Here is an 18932-nt window from a genome sequence, read left to right as displayed (position 1 = left end):
ATAGATATGTGTCCTTTCATGCATTTATACCTGCTCCTGCATTTTTCACTTCATGCATCTGATGAAGTGGGCTGTAGCCCATGAAAGCTTATGCCCCAATAAATGTTAGTGTCTAAGGTGCCACAAGGACTCCTCGTTGTTTTGCTGATACAGACTAACATGGCTACCACTCTGAAACCTGTCATTAGGCATTAATAGTTTAAAAAAAAAAGGGGGGGGGGAGCTAGCGGGCCAAATTTTGCTCTTATTTATACCAGTGTAACTCCATGAAGCTATGCTGACCTATGCCAATGGAAAACTCTAATTTAGACAATCTTACAAAAAATTCTTAAAATTAAATTCAGACAACAGGAGTGGAGAACAGGAGGAGTTGTGGGAATCTGTTACACTGAGTGGTTTCATTGCAATACACAATTTTCCAGCCTTTCTGAATTCATAGAATCAAAAATTGACGAACACTGTTTTTGTTCCCCAACCCCCAGTAATGATCTCAGAACTTATCTGCTTCTCGCAAGTTTGATATTGGGTCAGAAAGTAAAGCTCAACCCAAAGAAAGGCAAAGCTGTCCAATCCAAACGCCACTCAAGTCAATGAGAGTCTTTTCACTGACTTCAACAGGCTTTCGATCAAGACCATACTATGCTGCAAAACTGTTTACAGGTTCTCCCAGTGGAAGCAGCTATAAGCAAGAGAACTACCAGAACTGAGGCCACAGAAAGTGTTCAGTAACTGAATGAAGTGTTTTTCTGAATGAAGTGGTATGAAAGCCCCACTGGTCATTCCAGTGATCGCTAAAGGGTGAGAATAGTACTGCTGAGTTTCCAATATATCCAGTCAGCTTTTTTCATTCTGACCTAGTTCTGTGCTTTGAAATTCTTTTAAAAGCAAGTGTCATATGTGCTACACTTACTAGCACTTGGTGGATTTTAAAGCTTTGCTGCCACAGACGAAACACAAAAGCGCAGGCAACAGCAGCTTTGCTGGCACTCCACTGGGATGCACAGGGCCAGGCTGGCACCGGGGATTGTAAGTTACACCCTTCTGTGCCAGTTTCAGAGAATCTGATCCAATATATAGATCTGTATTGTGGCATTATCTAGGGACCCCAATAATGGGTCAGGGTCCCCACGCGTTAGGTACTGTACAAACACACAATAAAGAGTTTTTGCCCTAAAAAGCTTACAATCCAAGTATAATAAGTAGTTAAAGCAGGTGGATATAGCAGACAGTTTTTAAAAAGCTAAGGCTTCAATTTAGCAATATAACAAGATGTTTACAATTTGAACTCTCAGCACAAATAATAATTATCCTTTAGGAGTTCACTTGATTTCTTAAGTATTCTCAGGTCACTCCCATCTTTGTTAATAGTGGAGTTTTTTCTTACCCGTGATATTGTCAAAGAGCTGACAGGAAGCTTTCTTTCATAGGTTCTGTCCATTAATGTGGCCAATTCAGCTGTAGAAACACATGAAAAATTATTTTCCACTAATCAAAGTTACTGAGAAACTGACAGTAAAAGATTAACTCTTCTGCAAACTGGAACAGGGCATGCAGTCATGAAATTAAACACCAGTTCTTAGCAATGTATTTTATTTTCATTTGAGGTTAGAACAAAATTCATGGAGGATTTTTCAAAATGTTTAATACTGGGAAAAGACCTAAAGCATTAGGTGAAATTAATAAGCGCCTAAACAAGCTGGACAGATGCCTTGAAAGTTCACTGGTTTCAAGTTTGGTGTTTACTGGACAGTGCATCTGTTTTGTTTCTTCTTATTTTATAATAAAATAAAAGTCAAACAACCAACAACTCCTAGAGGCCAAAAGAAGATAAACATCAAGTCAAATATAAACTGGGCTATATGTGAGTATTTTATTACTATCCCAGTAGCCCAACATGGTAATTTTTTTAACGGTCTGCACAGCGGTTTTAAACTTTGGGGCTAAATACTGAATTTGATAAATCTAAGTTGGTATTTTTTTGCATTTTTCTTGAATAACCATGTCTTGGAAAAAGCTCTATTGCAGCATCTCTGATGTGTGTTAAGGGTATCCCATCCATGATACTAAGACAGATTTACTGTCTCTCTATTCTCTTGTGTATCAACTCCATTGCAGAGTCAGGGATGCCAAATGCCTCTGTGGTTCTGGCAGCAGCCCCTTCCTGTCTCCCAGGTCTGGTAACTCGCAAGTACTCTCCTCAAGCCCCCTTTCCAAAAAGCTCTACTCACTGACCCCTTTGCAACTTACTTAGGGCCTGATCCAAAGCCTATTAAGCAATCCATGAGTCTTTCTATGGATATCAATGGGCTTTCGATCAGGCTCTTGCAGTGCAATCAAGAGAAGGAGTGCGTTGATTATTTTTAAATTTGTTTTCCACCTGTCATAATATACATTGGCCATAATTTCCAGCACAAGGGATGTTAAGTTCTATACTTCAGCAGAGCGGGAGGGGAGGTGGGCCACAGCTAGGACAGGGAGGAAGAATGGCTCCACTACACCTGCTCCTCCAATGGTGTAAGTATTGTATTTGAGGGCCCTACCACCAGAGGCATAAATCAGTCTGTACCTATGCAGCCTCCACTTACCCTAGGAAGCCCTGAATCACAGAGCTACAGCTGGCTTCCTGTAGATCCTGTTTCCATTCCACCTGAGTTCAAGCTCTTACAGCTGGATTTGTAAAGGTATTTAGACACCTGATGATGCAGATGGGCTCCTAGGCATCTAGTGGGATTTTCAGAAATGCCAATCCACATCTTTAGAAATCTAAATACCTTTGAAAATCTAGCTCTATCTACCATTGTAGAAAGGAACTTTTGCCAAATTTTCTAAAAAAGATGGCTAAAGCTACACACCTAAATATGTATTCTGGTATATAAGTAAGCAGCTTGACTTCACAAGTGCTAAGAAGGTGCAGCTCTCTCAGACTGTTCAACATCTCTGAAAATCAGGCCACTTATTTAGGTACTTAAATGTGTATTTAGGTGTCTAAACACAAGATATCTAAGTAGGAAAATTTAGGCCTTTCAACTCAAGACCATCTCTGAATGACCACACCCAGTGAAATGCTGATTTTAAACCTAGCTGTAGTTACCACAATTATTGTTAACTTCAACTATCTTTCTCAAGGGTTTGATCTAAGGGGGGGGGGGGGGAGAATGTTATACAAGATTCTTCTAGGGAAAGCATGGAAAACTGTCAACAACCTATTGCCTTGAATCACTAAGCTTAAAGAATAAATGTATCTGCTGTACTTTTTTTTAAAAACTCCTTTGAAAATGTGTAGAAAAGGGAATGGAAGAAGGGACTGAATAATTTAATTCTCCTGCAGCTGATCAATTGATCTAGGTCTAGACAACTGATAACAGTTGGAGAGGCCATTTCAATTCTTCACAGCAGTGATAAAATTCAAACTGGAATGAACTACTCTTCAAGGGCAACAGATATAGCAGCAACATCAGGTTGACAGCAATTAGCAAAAGGCTAGTTACAGAAAGATGCTTATCTGAGCATGATAAGACTATCTAGAGTTCTTAATCTACACAGTGAATAAGACAGGAAAGTATACAATAAGAATATCGTCAGTATTTAAACTAACAATAACACAACATGGTTCTGTGGTGAATGAATATACAGCTTGGGAAACACATTTGTAGCAGTCATTTTTCAGACTTCATTGAGTTGTTGAGGATTTAATGCATCTGTCTGAAACCGAAAGATGTCTAGGATAGCTTTGAGTGTTGATGTCCAATCCTGAAAGGCAAGTATTTGATGAGAGTTGCACACCCAGGACTTGCAGGATTAGTCCTTTGATCTGTCAATACTTTACCATAGAAAGTAAAGTTGCACCTCTGACACAGCTCCCTCAGCCCCAGTATTAAAATCACACTAAAATTAAAGCTTAACATATAGGCAACAGAAATCAGGTTAACTGAAAATTTAACTACATTGCCAGCCAAACTACAGCTTCTACTGTAGTTACTAGAGATGAATGAATATTTTGCAGTGAACATATTCCAGCTTTGCTTCTGTCTGTAGAGCGTGAGAGCAGATTGAATAATTTAAAATAATGAATTTCAGAAAAAATAATGTTTTTTGTTTGTGAATTTAATTCTGTGGATTGCTATTTAATAAAAAAATAATGTAGCTGTGTTGCAAATTATAAATGTGTTGTGGGTAGGTGTGGCAAGCTGATCAATTGGCTGGTCAAATAATGTCCGTTAACCATGAATATTTGACCACTGTCAAATATTCCAGCAAGAAAGCCCTGAAGTAGGTAGCGGCCTACCTTTTTAGATTGCATCATAGTACCATTCTTTAGAACTTCATTTCATTATGTTTTGCATTTTTTTTAAGTTAAAGTAATTCAATTAAGTAACTTGTTTCTTGTAATTAGGCATAAGTATCTAAGGCTAAGCCTACTGGAGACCAAAAATTCTTACTCTTTTATTAGTGATCTAATGAATTAGTGCTTAAAATATTTTTACCATTTTTTACACTGTTTGACAATATCTTACTGGTCAAATGCTCAACCCTACTTGTGGGATATCTGAATGCAAGTGCATGATTTACATTTCTTAGCTTTCATGGCAGTAAAACCTTACCATGTGTGTAGAAACACAAACGGGGTGTTTACATGGCCAAGTGAATTTGTATTTAAATTCTAACATATCCACCAAAAACGTGTTTACACTATTTGTCCAGCAGTGGTAATTATCAAATAGGAGATTAATATGGTCAACTCTCATCCAAGGTTAATTTTTACTGAATTATCATCTTTCATAAAAAGGTAGTTTTTTTACAGACTACAGAAGACAGTACAACCAGATAGTATGTCTTTTATCTTAAAAAAAAAAAAAAAAAAAAGTATAGGTCACTTAAATTCAAGGCATCACCTTCCCCCCCTTAGTCATGGGAATAACGGGCTCTTCGACATCCTGTTTATTTTTAAATCTGTTCGTGGAAACTAAAATTCCTGCTTCCTACTAGTGGGTGGCTCAGGGAAACTATTAATGAAAGTCTTTCACCTCCCAAGTTACTGATTTCAAATACAATTCAGGTCAACAGTGGCTAACATCTGATTGCTGTTTGGTGGCCTGTGTGATATGAATGTGGTCTCAAAAACAAGGAGTCCGGTGGCACCTTAAAGACTAAAAGATTTATGTGGGCATAAGCTTTTGTGGGTAAAAAACCCACTTCTTCAGATGCAACATCAATGTGGTCTCAGTTCAGTTCCTAGTAGACATCTGTCCATCATACAAACCACTCTTACAACTGGAACCCTTATGGCAAACATGTAATTGGCATAGAGTTTGAACTATTATCTCACTCACAGTGGTGATCATCAAGAACAAGGTTGAAGCCCACTGATGAGCAACTTTGGGAAGCTGGTACCTATGACATACCTGTCCTGTGAATGAAGACCTACTTCAGTGCAGAATTGTCAAGTGCTAAAGTTTAGTTTTTATAAAAACAAAACGTTTTGGAGGAAAAAATGCTGTCCTGTGCTGGGAGACTGAATGACTGCTTGAGTCAAGAGCTCTCCCTACAACTTTAGTATTACATCAAATGCGTCTCTGCTCTCAACTGCCAATATGCAAATGATATGCAGCACACACAGCTGGCCCTGGCCTCCACATTCCTGAATCCATCAGGAAAGGACTGATTTGTATAACAAAGGCCTTGAGTCACTGAAGTCTACAAAGAGAGCACTGCCATCTACTGTTCTGATAGGTCAGTTTTGATAAAATGAAAAAAAAACTAATTAATTAATGCTGCCCCATTAGTGCGGTCTCTACTTGCCATCAATCTACTGTCCGTTAACTTCATCTTTTTTGTTGATAAAGCAACTGAAATTTTAGAGAATGTAGGTCCATCCAATCCTCCTCCTTTTTGAGCATCTAATTTTCAGAAGAAAGGGAAAAATCTGTTTAATAATAATAATAGACTATCAGTAGGCTATTTGAAAACCATGACCAGAACATGTCAATCTCATCTTTTAAAAACCCACTGTTCTTTGGTTAGTTTTGGATTTGGAACAAATGCTAATGTTCTCCTCTGCAATACTTGGATGTCTCAAAATCCTATCAGTCCAGGAACATTAACTTTAGGCTATAATCCTCATTATTTTTATGGAGTCAAGTTTGTAGCAATACACCATATAGATAACACAGTAAAGGAACAAGCCTGAAACCATGTCATCAGAGCAGTGGAATAGAGGGAATCTGTGTAAGAACATTTCTCATTTCTTTATATCAAAAATACTACTTTCTTTAAATCATCATGAGATGTGCCAGATTGACAACTGTGGAGATTATAGGCTTCTACCAGCAGTACAGATACAGAAGGGGTAAGTGCCAATTTAATCTTCTTTCTCATAGTGTTCTGTGCGAGATGAAGAGGTTGGTTTTGGTTTTATAAAAACTAAAACAAAAAAGTCTTCTTAATATGACTAATTCATCCTAGTAGTAATTCTTTTTGTTCTTACACACACACGATTAAATATGCAGCAACACAATTAGCAAAGACAGGCTACAGTCCAGATGTCTGATGTCCTCTCCCCCAACATACTATTAGAAATGACATGGTTTTACTAACTTCTTTTGTTCCTTCCAGGAACAAGACACCAAAACACAAACCAAATGAATGAATTTGTTCTGATAACCCTGAGAAAGGGGAAGCGGTCTTGACTTTCAGAGGCAGCCAGGAGTAAGGTAACTGCTTTGGTCCAAGGTCTCAGGCAGAAAAGAGGTTGCAGTCTCCCTCCCCAAAAAGTGTCATAAAAGAGCTATATGATCAGGGCTATAGTCATTGCTATCCAAAAACTTTGGTAGCCTATGTACAGTAAAATGAGTTAGTATCAGTCCAGTTATTTATGAATAGATGAAAAAGTTATGTACTATAGAGAGCAGTTCATAGATCCATAAACATTAATGCTACAAGGGATCATGGTGATCATGACCTCCTGCACCACACAAGCCAGACACTTTAACCCAGTAATCCTGCATCTAGCCTATAACTTCTGGTTGAGCTACACCATATCTTTTATAAAGACCTCCAGTCTTGATTTGAGACATCCTCTTGCACTGGCAAGGAAATTAATAGGATACTTCAGTACATTTCCTCTCTCCCCCTCTCCCCCCTAAACTTCTACAGTTGCAAAAGCCTCCCAAAAAAGAAAAGAAGAAAAATCACAACTGGCACTAATGGGTCCTCTGTGCCAATCATCTGGATTTATCAAGCATAATCGAGATCAGATTACAGCCTCATATTCATGGCTATTAAAATCCCTTTGCCCAAAGGAAGCTGAAAGCTTTCCATGAAACTACTATGCTATGTCATGCAGGTCAGTCAGAGTAGATGCTGTGGTGCACAATGGGTAGGGCCCTACCACATTCACAGCCATGAAAAACATGTAGTAGACTGTGAAATCTGGTTTCTTATGTGCTTTTACCCTATACTAGACCAATTTCACAGGGAAGACCAGAGTTTCTCAAATGGGGGGTCCTGACCCAAAAGGGAGTTGAAGGGGGGGGGGTGTCACAAGGTTATTTTAGGGGGGGGATCATGGTATTGCCCCCCCTTACTTCTGTGCTGTCTTCAGAGCTGGGTGACCGCAGAGCGGCAGCTGTTAGCCAAGCACCCAACTCTGCAGGCAGCAGCGCAGAACTAAGGGTAGCAAGACCATACCATGACATCCTTACTTCTGCGCTGCTGGCGGCAGCTCTGCTTTTCAGAGCTGGGCTCCCAGCCAGCAGCCACCGCTCTCCAGCTGCCTAACTCTGAAGGCAGCACTGCCGCCTGCAGTAGCACAGAAGTAAGCGTAGCAGTACCACACCCACCCCCCTACAATAAACTTGCAATTCCCCCCACAACTCCTTTGTGGGGTCAGGACCCCTACAATTACAACACCACGAAATTTCAGATTTAAATAGCTGAAATCATGAAATTTACTATTTTTAAAATCCTATGACTGTGAAATTGACCAAAATAGACTGTGAATTTGGTAGGGCCCTAACAATGGGAGATGTAGTCCAGCCCAGAAGCTCAGCCCAAAGGAGATAATACAAGTGCACAGACTACAACTCCCATGAAACATCATAGCAGATGGTTTAATGTTGAACCAACCCAAAACTAAGTTTCAATTTTCCTGACAGAAAATTAAAAAATCTCAGCAAAAACTTTAGCAGACACTGCGATTTCAGTCCGTCTTTTTGAAAGTGAAAATTATCCTCCAATAGTTTACAAAATGACATCTTGCACATCTAACACTTCTTACTCTTCATTGTAAGTAACAGACTGCCTTTTAAATTTTGATATCAAAACTTAGAATGGGCACTTGAACTGTTTAGATTTAAAAAAAAAATCACATAGAATGTGTATTTTGTGAAAAATTTACAGAAAAGACTTTTTCTAATTTTAACAAAAGGTATAAAGTCTACCCTTGGGAGAAAGTATCTGCATATTTTTGTTTTGGATCAATAGTACAAACAGGCAAGACATTTCTAACTTACAGGATTGGATTCTGATCCTCTTACTCAATCTTAGTAGCACTTTACTCCACAAATCCTCAGTATAAAGTACTACAAAATGTGAGTAATGATATTAACTGTTCCATAATGATTTTAGATTTTTCAGTTAGTCAAGATGAGTAAATGTAAAAACTTTCCTTACCCAAGTTGTGCACCTCTTTTTCTCTTTCTTCCCATTTTGAACTGTCCACATAAGCTGCAGAAAGAATAGATCTTCTGCCTAATTAAAAAAAAAAAATCATTGTCTAAGTCAGATCACTTAAAATGTTCATTTAGTTAAACTGACACCTTTATTAGAACAAATTTTTATATTTTCCATTCATTGAATTAACTGTAACTGTTTTGTGAGCATTCCATATTTCAAGCAGTTAATTCATCATATATGCATTCAAACCATAGTAAAATAAGACATTGCCATGGTCACTTTCTTTTTTCTAGAAGCCTCTGTAGTCCCCTGCAACATGAAATTAACTTCCACAACACTTAACTTGATTTCAGCATTTGAGAGAAAGCTTTGGTGCATTAAAACATGTATTGTTCACACACTTCTTCTTTTCTCTACACCTCTAATAAAAGCTTAAGGCCCGGAAACATTCATGAACCAAAGCAAGAAGTACAAACCCACATGGCATCAAACATGTACTTTACTCCACATACTTCTCCATTCATGCACATTTGTGATTGGGGCTTCAATTTTTCAACTGAAACTTTTTGGCCAAAAAAAAAAAAAAAAAAATGCAGATTCAATATCACAACTTAGTGTCAGTTTGCAAATTGATGTCAGTTTCCCCAAATTGTTTGTTTCAGAAAATAAATCTGAAACTCAAAACATTTTGTTTTGATATTTTCCAAACGATGTTACAATTTTTCGGTTTGAAGTGACTTTGGGTTTTGAAATGTCATTCAATTTTATTCAACAAATTCAAAAATGTTAAAGCTCAAAATTTAAAGGAAAAGTTTACTAAAGAGTAAAAAAAAATCCATTGGAGGTTGAACAACATATTTTGTTTATTTACCTAACATTTTCATTTTAGAACCAACTCAAAAGGATTTTTTTTTTAAATTGCCAATAAGCCAAATAAACAATGGTTATTCTCCAAGCTCTATTTAAGAGACACTGGCAGCCCTGTGGAACATGAGCAAGACTGTTCATAACTTCTGGAAGACAATGGTAAGTGCTGAATCCTGGAGGACAGGGAACACCATTGTGCAAAGGAATACATGAGAGGTGCAAGGGGCAGCATGTCATGTGTTGCTGAAGGGGAAAGAGGTACAGATATGGATGTAAAATGTTTTGAAAGACTTGGATGAAATATATATTGTAAGTACAAATTACTATTATGGTTCCACATACTACATAGAACTTGTTTTCAAGTCCTCATCTGAAAGCACTAACAAACGTCATGAAATTTAAAGTCATCGTTTTTCATTTTACTCCTAGTTATTTTCCTGCTATAGTTGGAAGCTAGAAAATGAACCTCTTTCCCTTCACCATCCTTCTTTTTAAAGATGTCCAGTTCTGCATTTCTTTGCAAATGTATGTCAAAAGATTTGGTGGCCTGGAGTCCTGTGGTCAAAATACATTATTGTATGTATTCAGCTGTACAAAAAGGTTTCAAATCACAAGCAGCATTTAATATCCTCCATTCTTCAATATAAGTGGTAGGTGTGTTAAACTGTGAATTTTAATTAGACATTTTAGAACAATTTTTCTTTGTCTGTGTGCATAGTTAGAGTTGGTTAAGAATACCAGTCCTAGGCTAGGTCTACACTACCCGCCTGAATCGGCGGGTAGAAATCGACCTCTCGGATCGATTTATCGCGTCCCGTTGGGACGCGACAATCGATCCCCGAATCAGCACTCTTACTCCACCAGCGGAGGTGGGAGTAAGCGCCGCCGACAGAAAGCCGCAGAAGTCGATTTTGCCGCCGTCCTCACAGCGGGGTAAGTTGGCTGCGATACGTCGAATTCAGCTACGCTATTCACGTAGCTGAATTTGCGTATCTTAAATCTACTCCCCCCTGTAGTGTAGATGTACCCCAGAGGCTGAAATGTGATGTCTCCACAGAACACACAGTATCGACACCATAATGCAGGGACATTATGCAAAAGGAAGTTGCCGGGGGGGGGGGGTCACAAGTATGCTCCTTGACAGAACAAGGAGCAATGGTCTCAAGTTGCAGTGGGGGAGGTCCAGGTCGGATATTAGGAAACATTATTTCACTAGGAGGGTGGTGAAGCACTGGAATGCATTACCTAGGGAGGTGGTGGAGTCTCCTTCCTTGGAGGTTTTTAAGGCCCAGCTTGACAAAGCCCTTGCTGGGATGATTTAGTTGAGAATTGGTCCTGCTTTGAGCAGAGGGTTGGACTAGATGACCTCTTGAGGTCCCTTCCAACCCTGATATTCTATGATTCTAAGGTTATTTTAGGGGGGGATCATGGCTAATCCTACTTTTGTGCTACCTTCAGAGCTTCAACCCTAACTGTGAGGGTAGTTCAGTCTCCATGCTACTTTACTTTTGTCACAAGGATACCCGTTAGTGCCAAATGAAAAGGTGGTGATTTTTGTGACATGGACACTGACCTACTATGAAGCAACAAGGAGAGATTTCAAATCAGTGAAATTGTAAACACACCCACAAACTCCACTAGCAGAGGCGTTTATGTACACGGTTTTAAGGGGAACTCTGGTTCTATTTTACCCAAAATTTTGCTTTTGTAAAAACAAGCTTTAATAAAAAATTGAGTTGGATTGCTGTAGGTCAGTAGTCTACAACCTTTTTATGCCCAAGATCACTTTTTGAATCTAAGGGCAACCTAGGATCTACCTCGCCCTTTCCCTGAAGCCCTGGATAATCACTTCAAAAGTTTTTTTTCTCTTAATTAATTGGCCTCTCAGAGTTGGTAAGACAACTCCCACCTGTTTATGCTCTCTGTATGTGTGTATATATATCTCCTCAATATATGTTCCATTCTATATGCATCCGAAGAAGTGGGCTGTAGTCCACGAAAGCTTATGCTCTAATAAATTTGTTAGTCTCTAAGGTGCCACAAGTACTCCTGTTCTTCTTTTTGCGGATACAGACTAACACGGCTGTTACTCTGAAACTTATCTAGACTAAAAGCTAAATCTAACCTAATGGGTGCACCTTATTCTAGGGAAACAACAAGGAGTCTGGTGGCACCTTAAAGACTAACAGATTTATTTGGGCATAAGCTTTCGTGAGTAAAAACCTCACTTCTTCGGATGCATCTTATTCTAGGGGTAGTTCCAGAGGGCAGACTGGTGTGTGCCTAGGATACAACTCCAAGGGGGGGAGGGGGGAGAGAGATTAACTAGTAGTGGCTGCAGCAGTGGGGTGGCTGCAAGCTGGCAGCCCAGGATACAGTCCAGGAAGGCACAGGCTTATTTCTAGCAGCAAAGGCACTGCGGAGCAAGAACCAGATTACAGATACGGACCAAGGAGTTAGCTTGGGTCTGCCTGCTGGGGGAAAGAAAGCCAGCAGGAAAACAAGGGGGGTGTGCAAGAGGTTTTTCCTTACCAATCCCCAAAGCAGCAGCAGGAACAGCAGTTTCAACATCAGAGGACACAGAGAGGACTCAATTCGCTTACAATAATCAGGAGATCTCCAGGCATAAATTGGTTGTTTGTGGGAGGGGAGTTTAAAAACGGGGGTACGCTCAAAAACAAACGAGAGCGGGGAGAGGGCCCCCCAAAGACCCCTAGCTGATCAGACCAGGTGGCAAAGCAAGGACCTTCTCCGGGGGTCTGATCGGAAAATGTCTGGTTTTAAGGGCAAACTCAGGCAGTTTCCCGCCAGTAACTTTGATTGGTTCCCCTTAATCCAGGGGAGGAGAGAAGGCAGGGAAACTGCAGGTAGGCACAGGACATGCCTGCACAAGTTCTGAGTCACAGGTATGACTCATATGCTCAGCTATGTGGCCACTTTAGGTCTTGCATACCTAGGCAGAGCACCCTACACCGAGCCGGGTCCGAACAAAGAAGCTAGACAAAGGAGCGAAAAGCCCCCCCCCCCTCCCTGAGCAGAGCAATGGCTCCAGTCAGTCTGCACAAGCCATTTCCATGAACAGGGCCAGGCTGTGACTTTGGTTAGTTCCATGGCTGGGGGGGGGCCGCCACACTGCACAAACAGAACAGCAGGGGGACAGCTGTAACAGACAGGAGGGGGTGAGGGGTGTAAGCTCTGGGAGGGAGTTTGGGTGCAGGAGGGGGCTCCAGGCTCAGGCAGTGTGTTGGGGTACAGGAACGGGTATAGGTGCTGGCTCTGGGAGGGGTCAGAGCTTGTGGTGCAGGAGTGGGTTTGGAGTGCAGAAAGGGGAATGGGGTTCTGGTTCCAGGAGGGGGCTCAGGGCTGGGGTGCAGGAGGGGGTTTGGGGTGCTGGCTCTGAGAGGGGGCTCAGGGTGGGGCAGTCACAGAGAACTCCTTTGGACTGTCGCCTGATGTGCTGAAATTACCTCTGACCCCATTTTCCCAGCCAGCTTGGGACTCTAGAACCCTGCCTTGTTGAGCCAGATATGATAGCCTGCTGCAACACAGACCCAGGGTCTGGGCCATGGCCTCAAAAGCTGCAGACTAACTAAAAACAACTCAGCAAGTTACCTGTCTCCAGCACCCAGATACCCAGCTCCCAATAGGATCCAAACCCCAAATAAATCAGTTTTACTCTGTATAAGGCTTATACACGGTAAATTCATAAATTGTTGGCCCTCTATATCACTGATAGAAAGAGATGAACAGCTGTTTGCTTCCCCGGGCATTAATCACTTACTCTGGGTTTATTAATAAATAAAAGTGATTTTATTAAGTATAAAAAGTAGGATTTAAGTGGTTTCAAGTAATAATAGCCAGGACAAAGTAAGTCACAAAAGCAAAATAAAACAAACTCACAAGTCTAAACCTAATACATTAAGAAACTGATTACAGGTAATATCTCACCCTCAAAGATGTTCTAATAAGCTTTTTTCACAGACTAGACCCCTTCCTAGTCTGGGCCCAATCCTTTCCCCGGTACAGTCTTTGTTAGCTCCAGCAGACATCTCAGGTGGTAAGCAGGGGTTTCCTCACGATTGTCAGCCCCTTTTGTCCTGCTCCACCCCCTTTTATAGCTTTGGCACAAGGCGGGAATCTTTTGTCTGTGCTTGTCCCCACCCCCGCCTCACCAATGGAAAAGTACAAGGATTAAGATGGATTCCAATATCACGTGACATGGTCACATGTTACTGCAAGACCCCTAGGGCTTGCCTACAGTGGCAATTTATAGCAATGTAACTTTCTCGCTCAGGGGTGTGAAAAAACACCCCCCTGAGCGCAGCAAGTTTCAGTGCTGTAACGTGCCAGTGTAAACAGTGCACAAGTGCTGGTAACTACACCGTTCGTGGAGATGGGTTTTTTAGAGCGCTGGGAGAGCTTTCTCCCAGCACTCTGCCATGAATGCACAAGCCACGTTAAAGTGCTGCCAGTGTAGACTAGCCCCAGTCTCCATTCTTCCTGGGTTGGCCCACCCTACAGAGGAAGGCTTGCAGGTAAATAAACCATTTACAACCAATTGTCCTAGTCAATGGGAGCCAGCAAGAGTCTAAACCGCCATTAATGGCCCACACTTTCCATAATTACAATAGGACCTCAGTTATACTTCATAGGTCTAGCTTCAGATACAAGAATGATACATGCATACAAATAGGAGAAATATATTCAGTAGTTTATAACCTTTGTTATATCTTACAAGAGACCTTTTGCATAAAGCATATTCCAGTTACATCATATTCACACTCATAAGCATATTTCCATAAAACATATAGAGTGCAATGTCACAGTGCTGGCTCCGGGAGGAGGGTCCAGAGTGTTGGGGTGCAGGAGGGGGTACAGGGTGCTGCCTCTGGGAGAGGAGCCAGGGTCTGGGGTGTAGGAGGGGATTTGAGGTTCAGAAGGGTGTATGGGATGCTGGTTCCATGAGGGGGCTCAGGGCTGGGGTGCAGGATGTTTGGGGTGCTGGCTCAGAGGGGGCTCAGGGATGGGGTGCAGCCGCCCACCAGGCAGCACTTATCTCCAGTGGCTCAGTGAGGCTAAGGCAGACTCCCTGCCTACCCCGACCCTATACCGCTCCCAGAAGGGGCCAACGTGCCCCTGCAGCCCGGGAGGGAGACATGTGGCTCTGCACGCTGCCCCTCTCTGCAAGCACCGCCCCCGCAGCTCTCCCGGCCCATGGGAACTACGGGAGCAGCGCTTGCAGGCAGGAGCAGCACACGGAGGGAGACGCCTGCCCCCTGGGGTCACGCTGGCCGCTTCCAAGAGCGGCATGGGATCAGTTAGGCAGGGAGTCAGCCTTAGAGGCAGCCACACTATGCCCCAAGAGATCACAATTGCCCAGTCGATCATGATTGACAGGTTGGTGACCACTGGTGTAGTGGTGTTGTTATAGCCACGTTGGTCTCAGGCTATTGTAGAGACAAAGGTGGGTGAGGTACTATTATCTCACCCACCTGACTTCTCTAACTTTTGTTGCTGGATGGATAATGTCTAAGTGTTTATCCCTGCAGATTTTACAGTCCCAACATTACAGCAGGGTGCTAGTTCATCTTAGCCTGAAAAGCAGGTGACTGGGTACATGATAGTATGGTGGTGAATGTGGAATAAAACTGACTACATTGCCAAGCTGTAGTCAGAGCTGGTGCTAGGCATAAGCAGACTCAACAATTGCTTAAGGCCCTGAGCAGCTCAAGAAGGCTCCCTATTAATAATTAGTATGTAGTGTGGGCCACATTTCTGCTTAGAGCCCCTAGTGGGCTAGCATGGGCACTGGCTTTAGTAACCCCTTTATTCTGGGTGCAGGAGCCACAGGAGGCCATTCAGCTCTGACTCGTTCTTTGCACGCAGAGCTCCCAGAGCACTTTACACTGGCGGGGAGGGGCATGATTCTCCCCATTTTACAGGTCGCCCCAGCAGTGCGCTTCGGAGCCAGGAGCAGATCCCAGCTCTCCTGCATTGGCCTATGGCGCCTGGGCCATACAGGAGCCCCGCGCGGGCGGCGAGCTCGGGCCCGCTCTGGCTCAGCGCCCCGAGGTGCTCCTCCTACCCCGGGGCGCGCGGGAGGCGATAGGATCTAGCGGTGCCCGACAGCCTGATTCCCCCCAGGAGTCCGCACCCCTCAACGAGCCCCAGGGCAGGTGGAGCCTGCGAGCTGCCCCGGGCACGCGCTCCGGACCGTCACCCACCTGCCACGGTGCGGGCCACTCTCGCACCCCCAGCCCTGCCCCAGAAAAGCATGGCTCGCCGGAGCACTGGGGCCGCCATCTCGGAATGTACCAACTCCTGAAGCGAAGAGGGGAGACCCGAACAGCCACAGAGACAGTACTCCCCTGACCTAGCTATTTAGCTACTGAGGACTCGTGCCCCTCCCTTCCCCTGGAGGGACACCGGCACTAGCAAGCGGGGGGAGGACGGGGTGAAGTCCATTTACAGGTGGCCTCTTTCCCGCCCGCCTGCCTCTGGGCGCAGATGGTACGTTCCGAGGACAGAATGGCCGCCGCGGTAGCCGGAGGTTCTAATCAAATCCTGCGGGAGACAATCAAACGTTCCATACTACGCTCAGCTGCCGCGGCGCCCGGCTGCTGGAGCTGCCCGCACGGAGGTACTCGCGGGTGTCTGGCCCAGGCTCGGGAGATGAGCGGGGGTTGGGGTGTCCTGTGGGCTATAGAGACGGCCAGCTGCGTACCCCAGCGACGGCCTCATGGTCTAGGAGGACTACACTTCCCAGCATGCACTGCAACGCCTTGGATTTAGTGGACTCGGCAAACTGGCGCTGGGGCTGCTGGGACGTGTAGTCCCTGCTGAGCTCCAGCTGTTCACTGCTGGGCTGGCGTGGAGCGGCCCCTTGGCCTGTCAGCGGCGTGCTTCGCAGCGTGTGCGCCCGTTGTGTTTGGGGTTAGGTTCCACCGGTGGGAGCGGCTGCGGGGCTGTCGGAGCTGTCTGCCTGCCCGCCCTGCCCCCAGCAGTGCAGGGGGCTAGAGAGCCGCTTGTGTTAGCAGCTAACAGCGCTCAGCGTGTGGCTGTGCTGTTCGGAGGGGAGCGTGTGACCCCCCCCCCCCCCCCGCCACATGGGGCATCATCCCGAAATAGGGATTCCTGGGGTGGGATCAGGGATGCTGGAACTAGGAGTGCTGGGGTGCTGTAGCACCCCCTGGCTTGAAGTTGTTTCCATCATACACCGGGTTTATAGTTTTGTTCAATGGCTTTCAGTATCCTCCACTGTAAAAATTGTTCGAATGCCACTGGGTAGGTTAGCGATGTGGTGGGAACTGTGGGTTGTTTCCAGCTCTGCGACTGGATCCCTGCATGAGTAGTATGCACATCACTTAATCTCTGTGCCTCACTTTACCAATCTGTAAATATAAGATCACGCCTACTCGCCTTGAAAAGTGCTTTAACTTTTTATTTTTATGTAAAAATTTCCCAGGGAGAACAGTGCCCTTGCCCAAACCCCCGTTGCCTCTGCTTGTTGACACCAAGTGGTTATTTTGAGCAATTTTCCAAATGCCCTAACCTGATACATGCTGTATTCAGTTTCGTAGAAATAAAGAAAAGGGAATCCGCCCAAAAAAGCTGAATTTCTGTTTCAGTGCTTCTAGCATTTAAGAGCAACAGAACAGCCTGTGTAACTACATCCTTGTTCCGTTCCTTATCTACAACTTGTGATGTTGGAGGTGCCTTAACTGGGAAGGCCTTCCATTTATTATTGTCCTATCCTTTTAGAAATGGGAATTCCTCTATGGGCCTTCCTTTTATGGAAGCTTCTGAACAATGAAAGGCCACTTCAACAAAAGCAGGTTTCTTCACAGAGCTGCTTTTCTTAGTGAGTGGAATCTCCATGATCCCACAATGTACAGTACTAGTGATCAGGTCAATACTTGCTTTTACCCTCTAAAGTTTCTTTTCAATTTTCTACTGTATAAGTTACAAAATTAAGGCTATAGAGTACTTCAGAAGACATAGAATTGAATTCAACCCAGATAAAACTATTCCGTCCCATACGCAGACTTTCTGTCCCGGTGCTGATTCAGTGGCTACTGAATGTCTACTCTGTATGATACCCAGTTTATCTGCCTTAGAAGGTTGAAGGGATGTCTGCCTTGCTGGGATGTACTTCCAGAGAGTCTAGATATTCCAAACCTGATACTGAAGCTTTGTCTATCAATGCTTTGCTGATATAGCTATATTGGTGTAGATGCAGCTTACACCAATTAATTTTTCTATCAGCATAGTAACAGCAGCTTCCTGAACAGGGTTAGCTATGCCAACAGAAGCACTTTTATATCAACATAGCTGTGTCTCTGCTGGGGTTTTTTGTCAGCATAATCGTGTCGGTTAGGGGATGTTGGTTTTTTCACACACACTCCCTCCCCGACCAATATAGCTATGCTGAGAAAACTTTGTAATGTAGACAACTGGTCTTAGACAACTAAAGGTTTGTTTTCACTGCAGCCTTAGCTTGAGCTCTTACTGTTGCTGAGATATATGCTAAAGCCTGAATGATGTTTACTCTGGGGCTGGTAACCCACCCATTTTGCACTGTGGATGAAAGCTAAACCACTTGAGTGCTGATAGTCCTCCAGTTCTTTCCCAAAATTAGCCCCAGATGCTCAGAAGGACAGACAAGTTCTGCAGTTTACTGGGAAAGAACTATAAAGAAGCTCAGTTTACTTTAGCACTAACAGCCATGAGATGAGCCCCTCAGAAGTTCTAATAATACATGCACCAGGGACACTCTTGAGCAGGGGTTGGCAACCTTTCAAGAAGTGATGTGCCGAGTCTTTATTTATTCACTTTAATTTAAGGTTTCGCATGCCAGTAATACATTTTAACGTTTTTAGAAGGTCTCTTTCTATAAGTCTATAATATATAACTAAACTATTGTTGTATGTAAAGTAAATAAGGTTTTGAAAATGTTTAAGAAGCTTCATTTAAAATTAAATTAAAATGCAGAGCCCCCTGGACCGGTGGCCAGGACCTGGACAGTGTGAGTGCCACTGAAAATCAGCTCGTGTGCCGCCTTTGGCACGCGTGCCATAGGTTGCCTACCCCTGCTCTTGAGTATAGCTTTGCAATGTGGCCACTCACACCTAGGTGAGGCCAACACAAGTGCCCATCACCCTCAGTTAACTCTGCAGTCAAGATATATCCTATGCCATCCTCTCCTGTCTTTCAGCAGCTTCTAGGAAATGAGTTTGTTTACATAGAATAAACATTTCTTTTCCACAATATTTTCTAAAAGTGAAATGTTTAAAAGACCCACTCAGTTGCAAAATGTAAGAATTTTTAGCTGGGTAAAGAAGCAGTTTGGAGTAGGTTTTCCATAGAGATAAATAGTAGCTGTATATTTCAGT

At 43.3% G+C, this 18932-nt stretch overlaps 2 protein-coding genes across 14 annotated transcripts in view; one reads left to right on the top strand and one right to left on the bottom strand.

The window, feature by feature from the left end:
* The window catches only part of MRPS27 (mitochondrial ribosomal protein S27), a 64283-nt gene extending 48385 nt beyond the window's left edge, over window positions 1-15898 (bottom strand). The window contains exons 1-3 of one of the 2 annotated variants that reach the window (XM_005288221.5): window positions 15765-15898; window positions 8671-8748; window positions 1385-1455 (exon numbers count right to left, since the gene is read on the bottom strand). In XM_005288221.5, the coding sequence (XP_005288278.2) occupies window positions 1385-1455; window positions 8671-8748; window positions 15765-15843 (228 nt within the window). In that variant the 5' untranslated portion in view covers window positions 15844-15898. Of the gene's footprint in view, window positions 1-1384; window positions 1456-8670; window positions 8749-12072; window positions 12288-15764 lie in introns of those variants that run through there. The other variant, XM_065550136.1, reaches the window with a different exon arrangement.
* Window positions 15899-15910: 12 nt separating this feature from the next.
* Window positions 15911-18932, top strand: part of PTCD2 (pentatricopeptide repeat domain 2) — a 119607-nt gene continuing 116585 nt past the window's right edge. For 10 of the 12 annotated variants that reach the window (XR_010588798.1, XR_006175823.2, XR_006175822.2 and 7 more), the window contains exon 1: window positions 16045-16180. Coding sequence is in view for 7 of the 12 variants with exons in the window: in XM_065550140.1 (XP_065406212.1) it covers window positions 16048-16180 (133 nt within the window). In the remaining 5 variants the exon portion in view is untranslated. Of the gene's footprint in view, window positions 16181-18932 lie in introns of all 12 variants that reach the window. The other 2 variants (XM_005288219.5, XM_042855912.2) reach the window with 2 other exon arrangements.

The sequence above is a fragment of the Chrysemys picta genome, chromosome 6 (genome assembly GCF_011386835.1).
Source record: "Chrysemys picta bellii isolate R12L10 chromosome 6, ASM1138683v2, whole genome shotgun sequence".
NCBI classification, from domain to species: Eukaryota; Metazoa; Chordata; order Testudines; family Emydidae; genus Chrysemys; species Chrysemys picta.
This window is presented reverse-complemented; position numbering and strand designations above follow the sequence as displayed.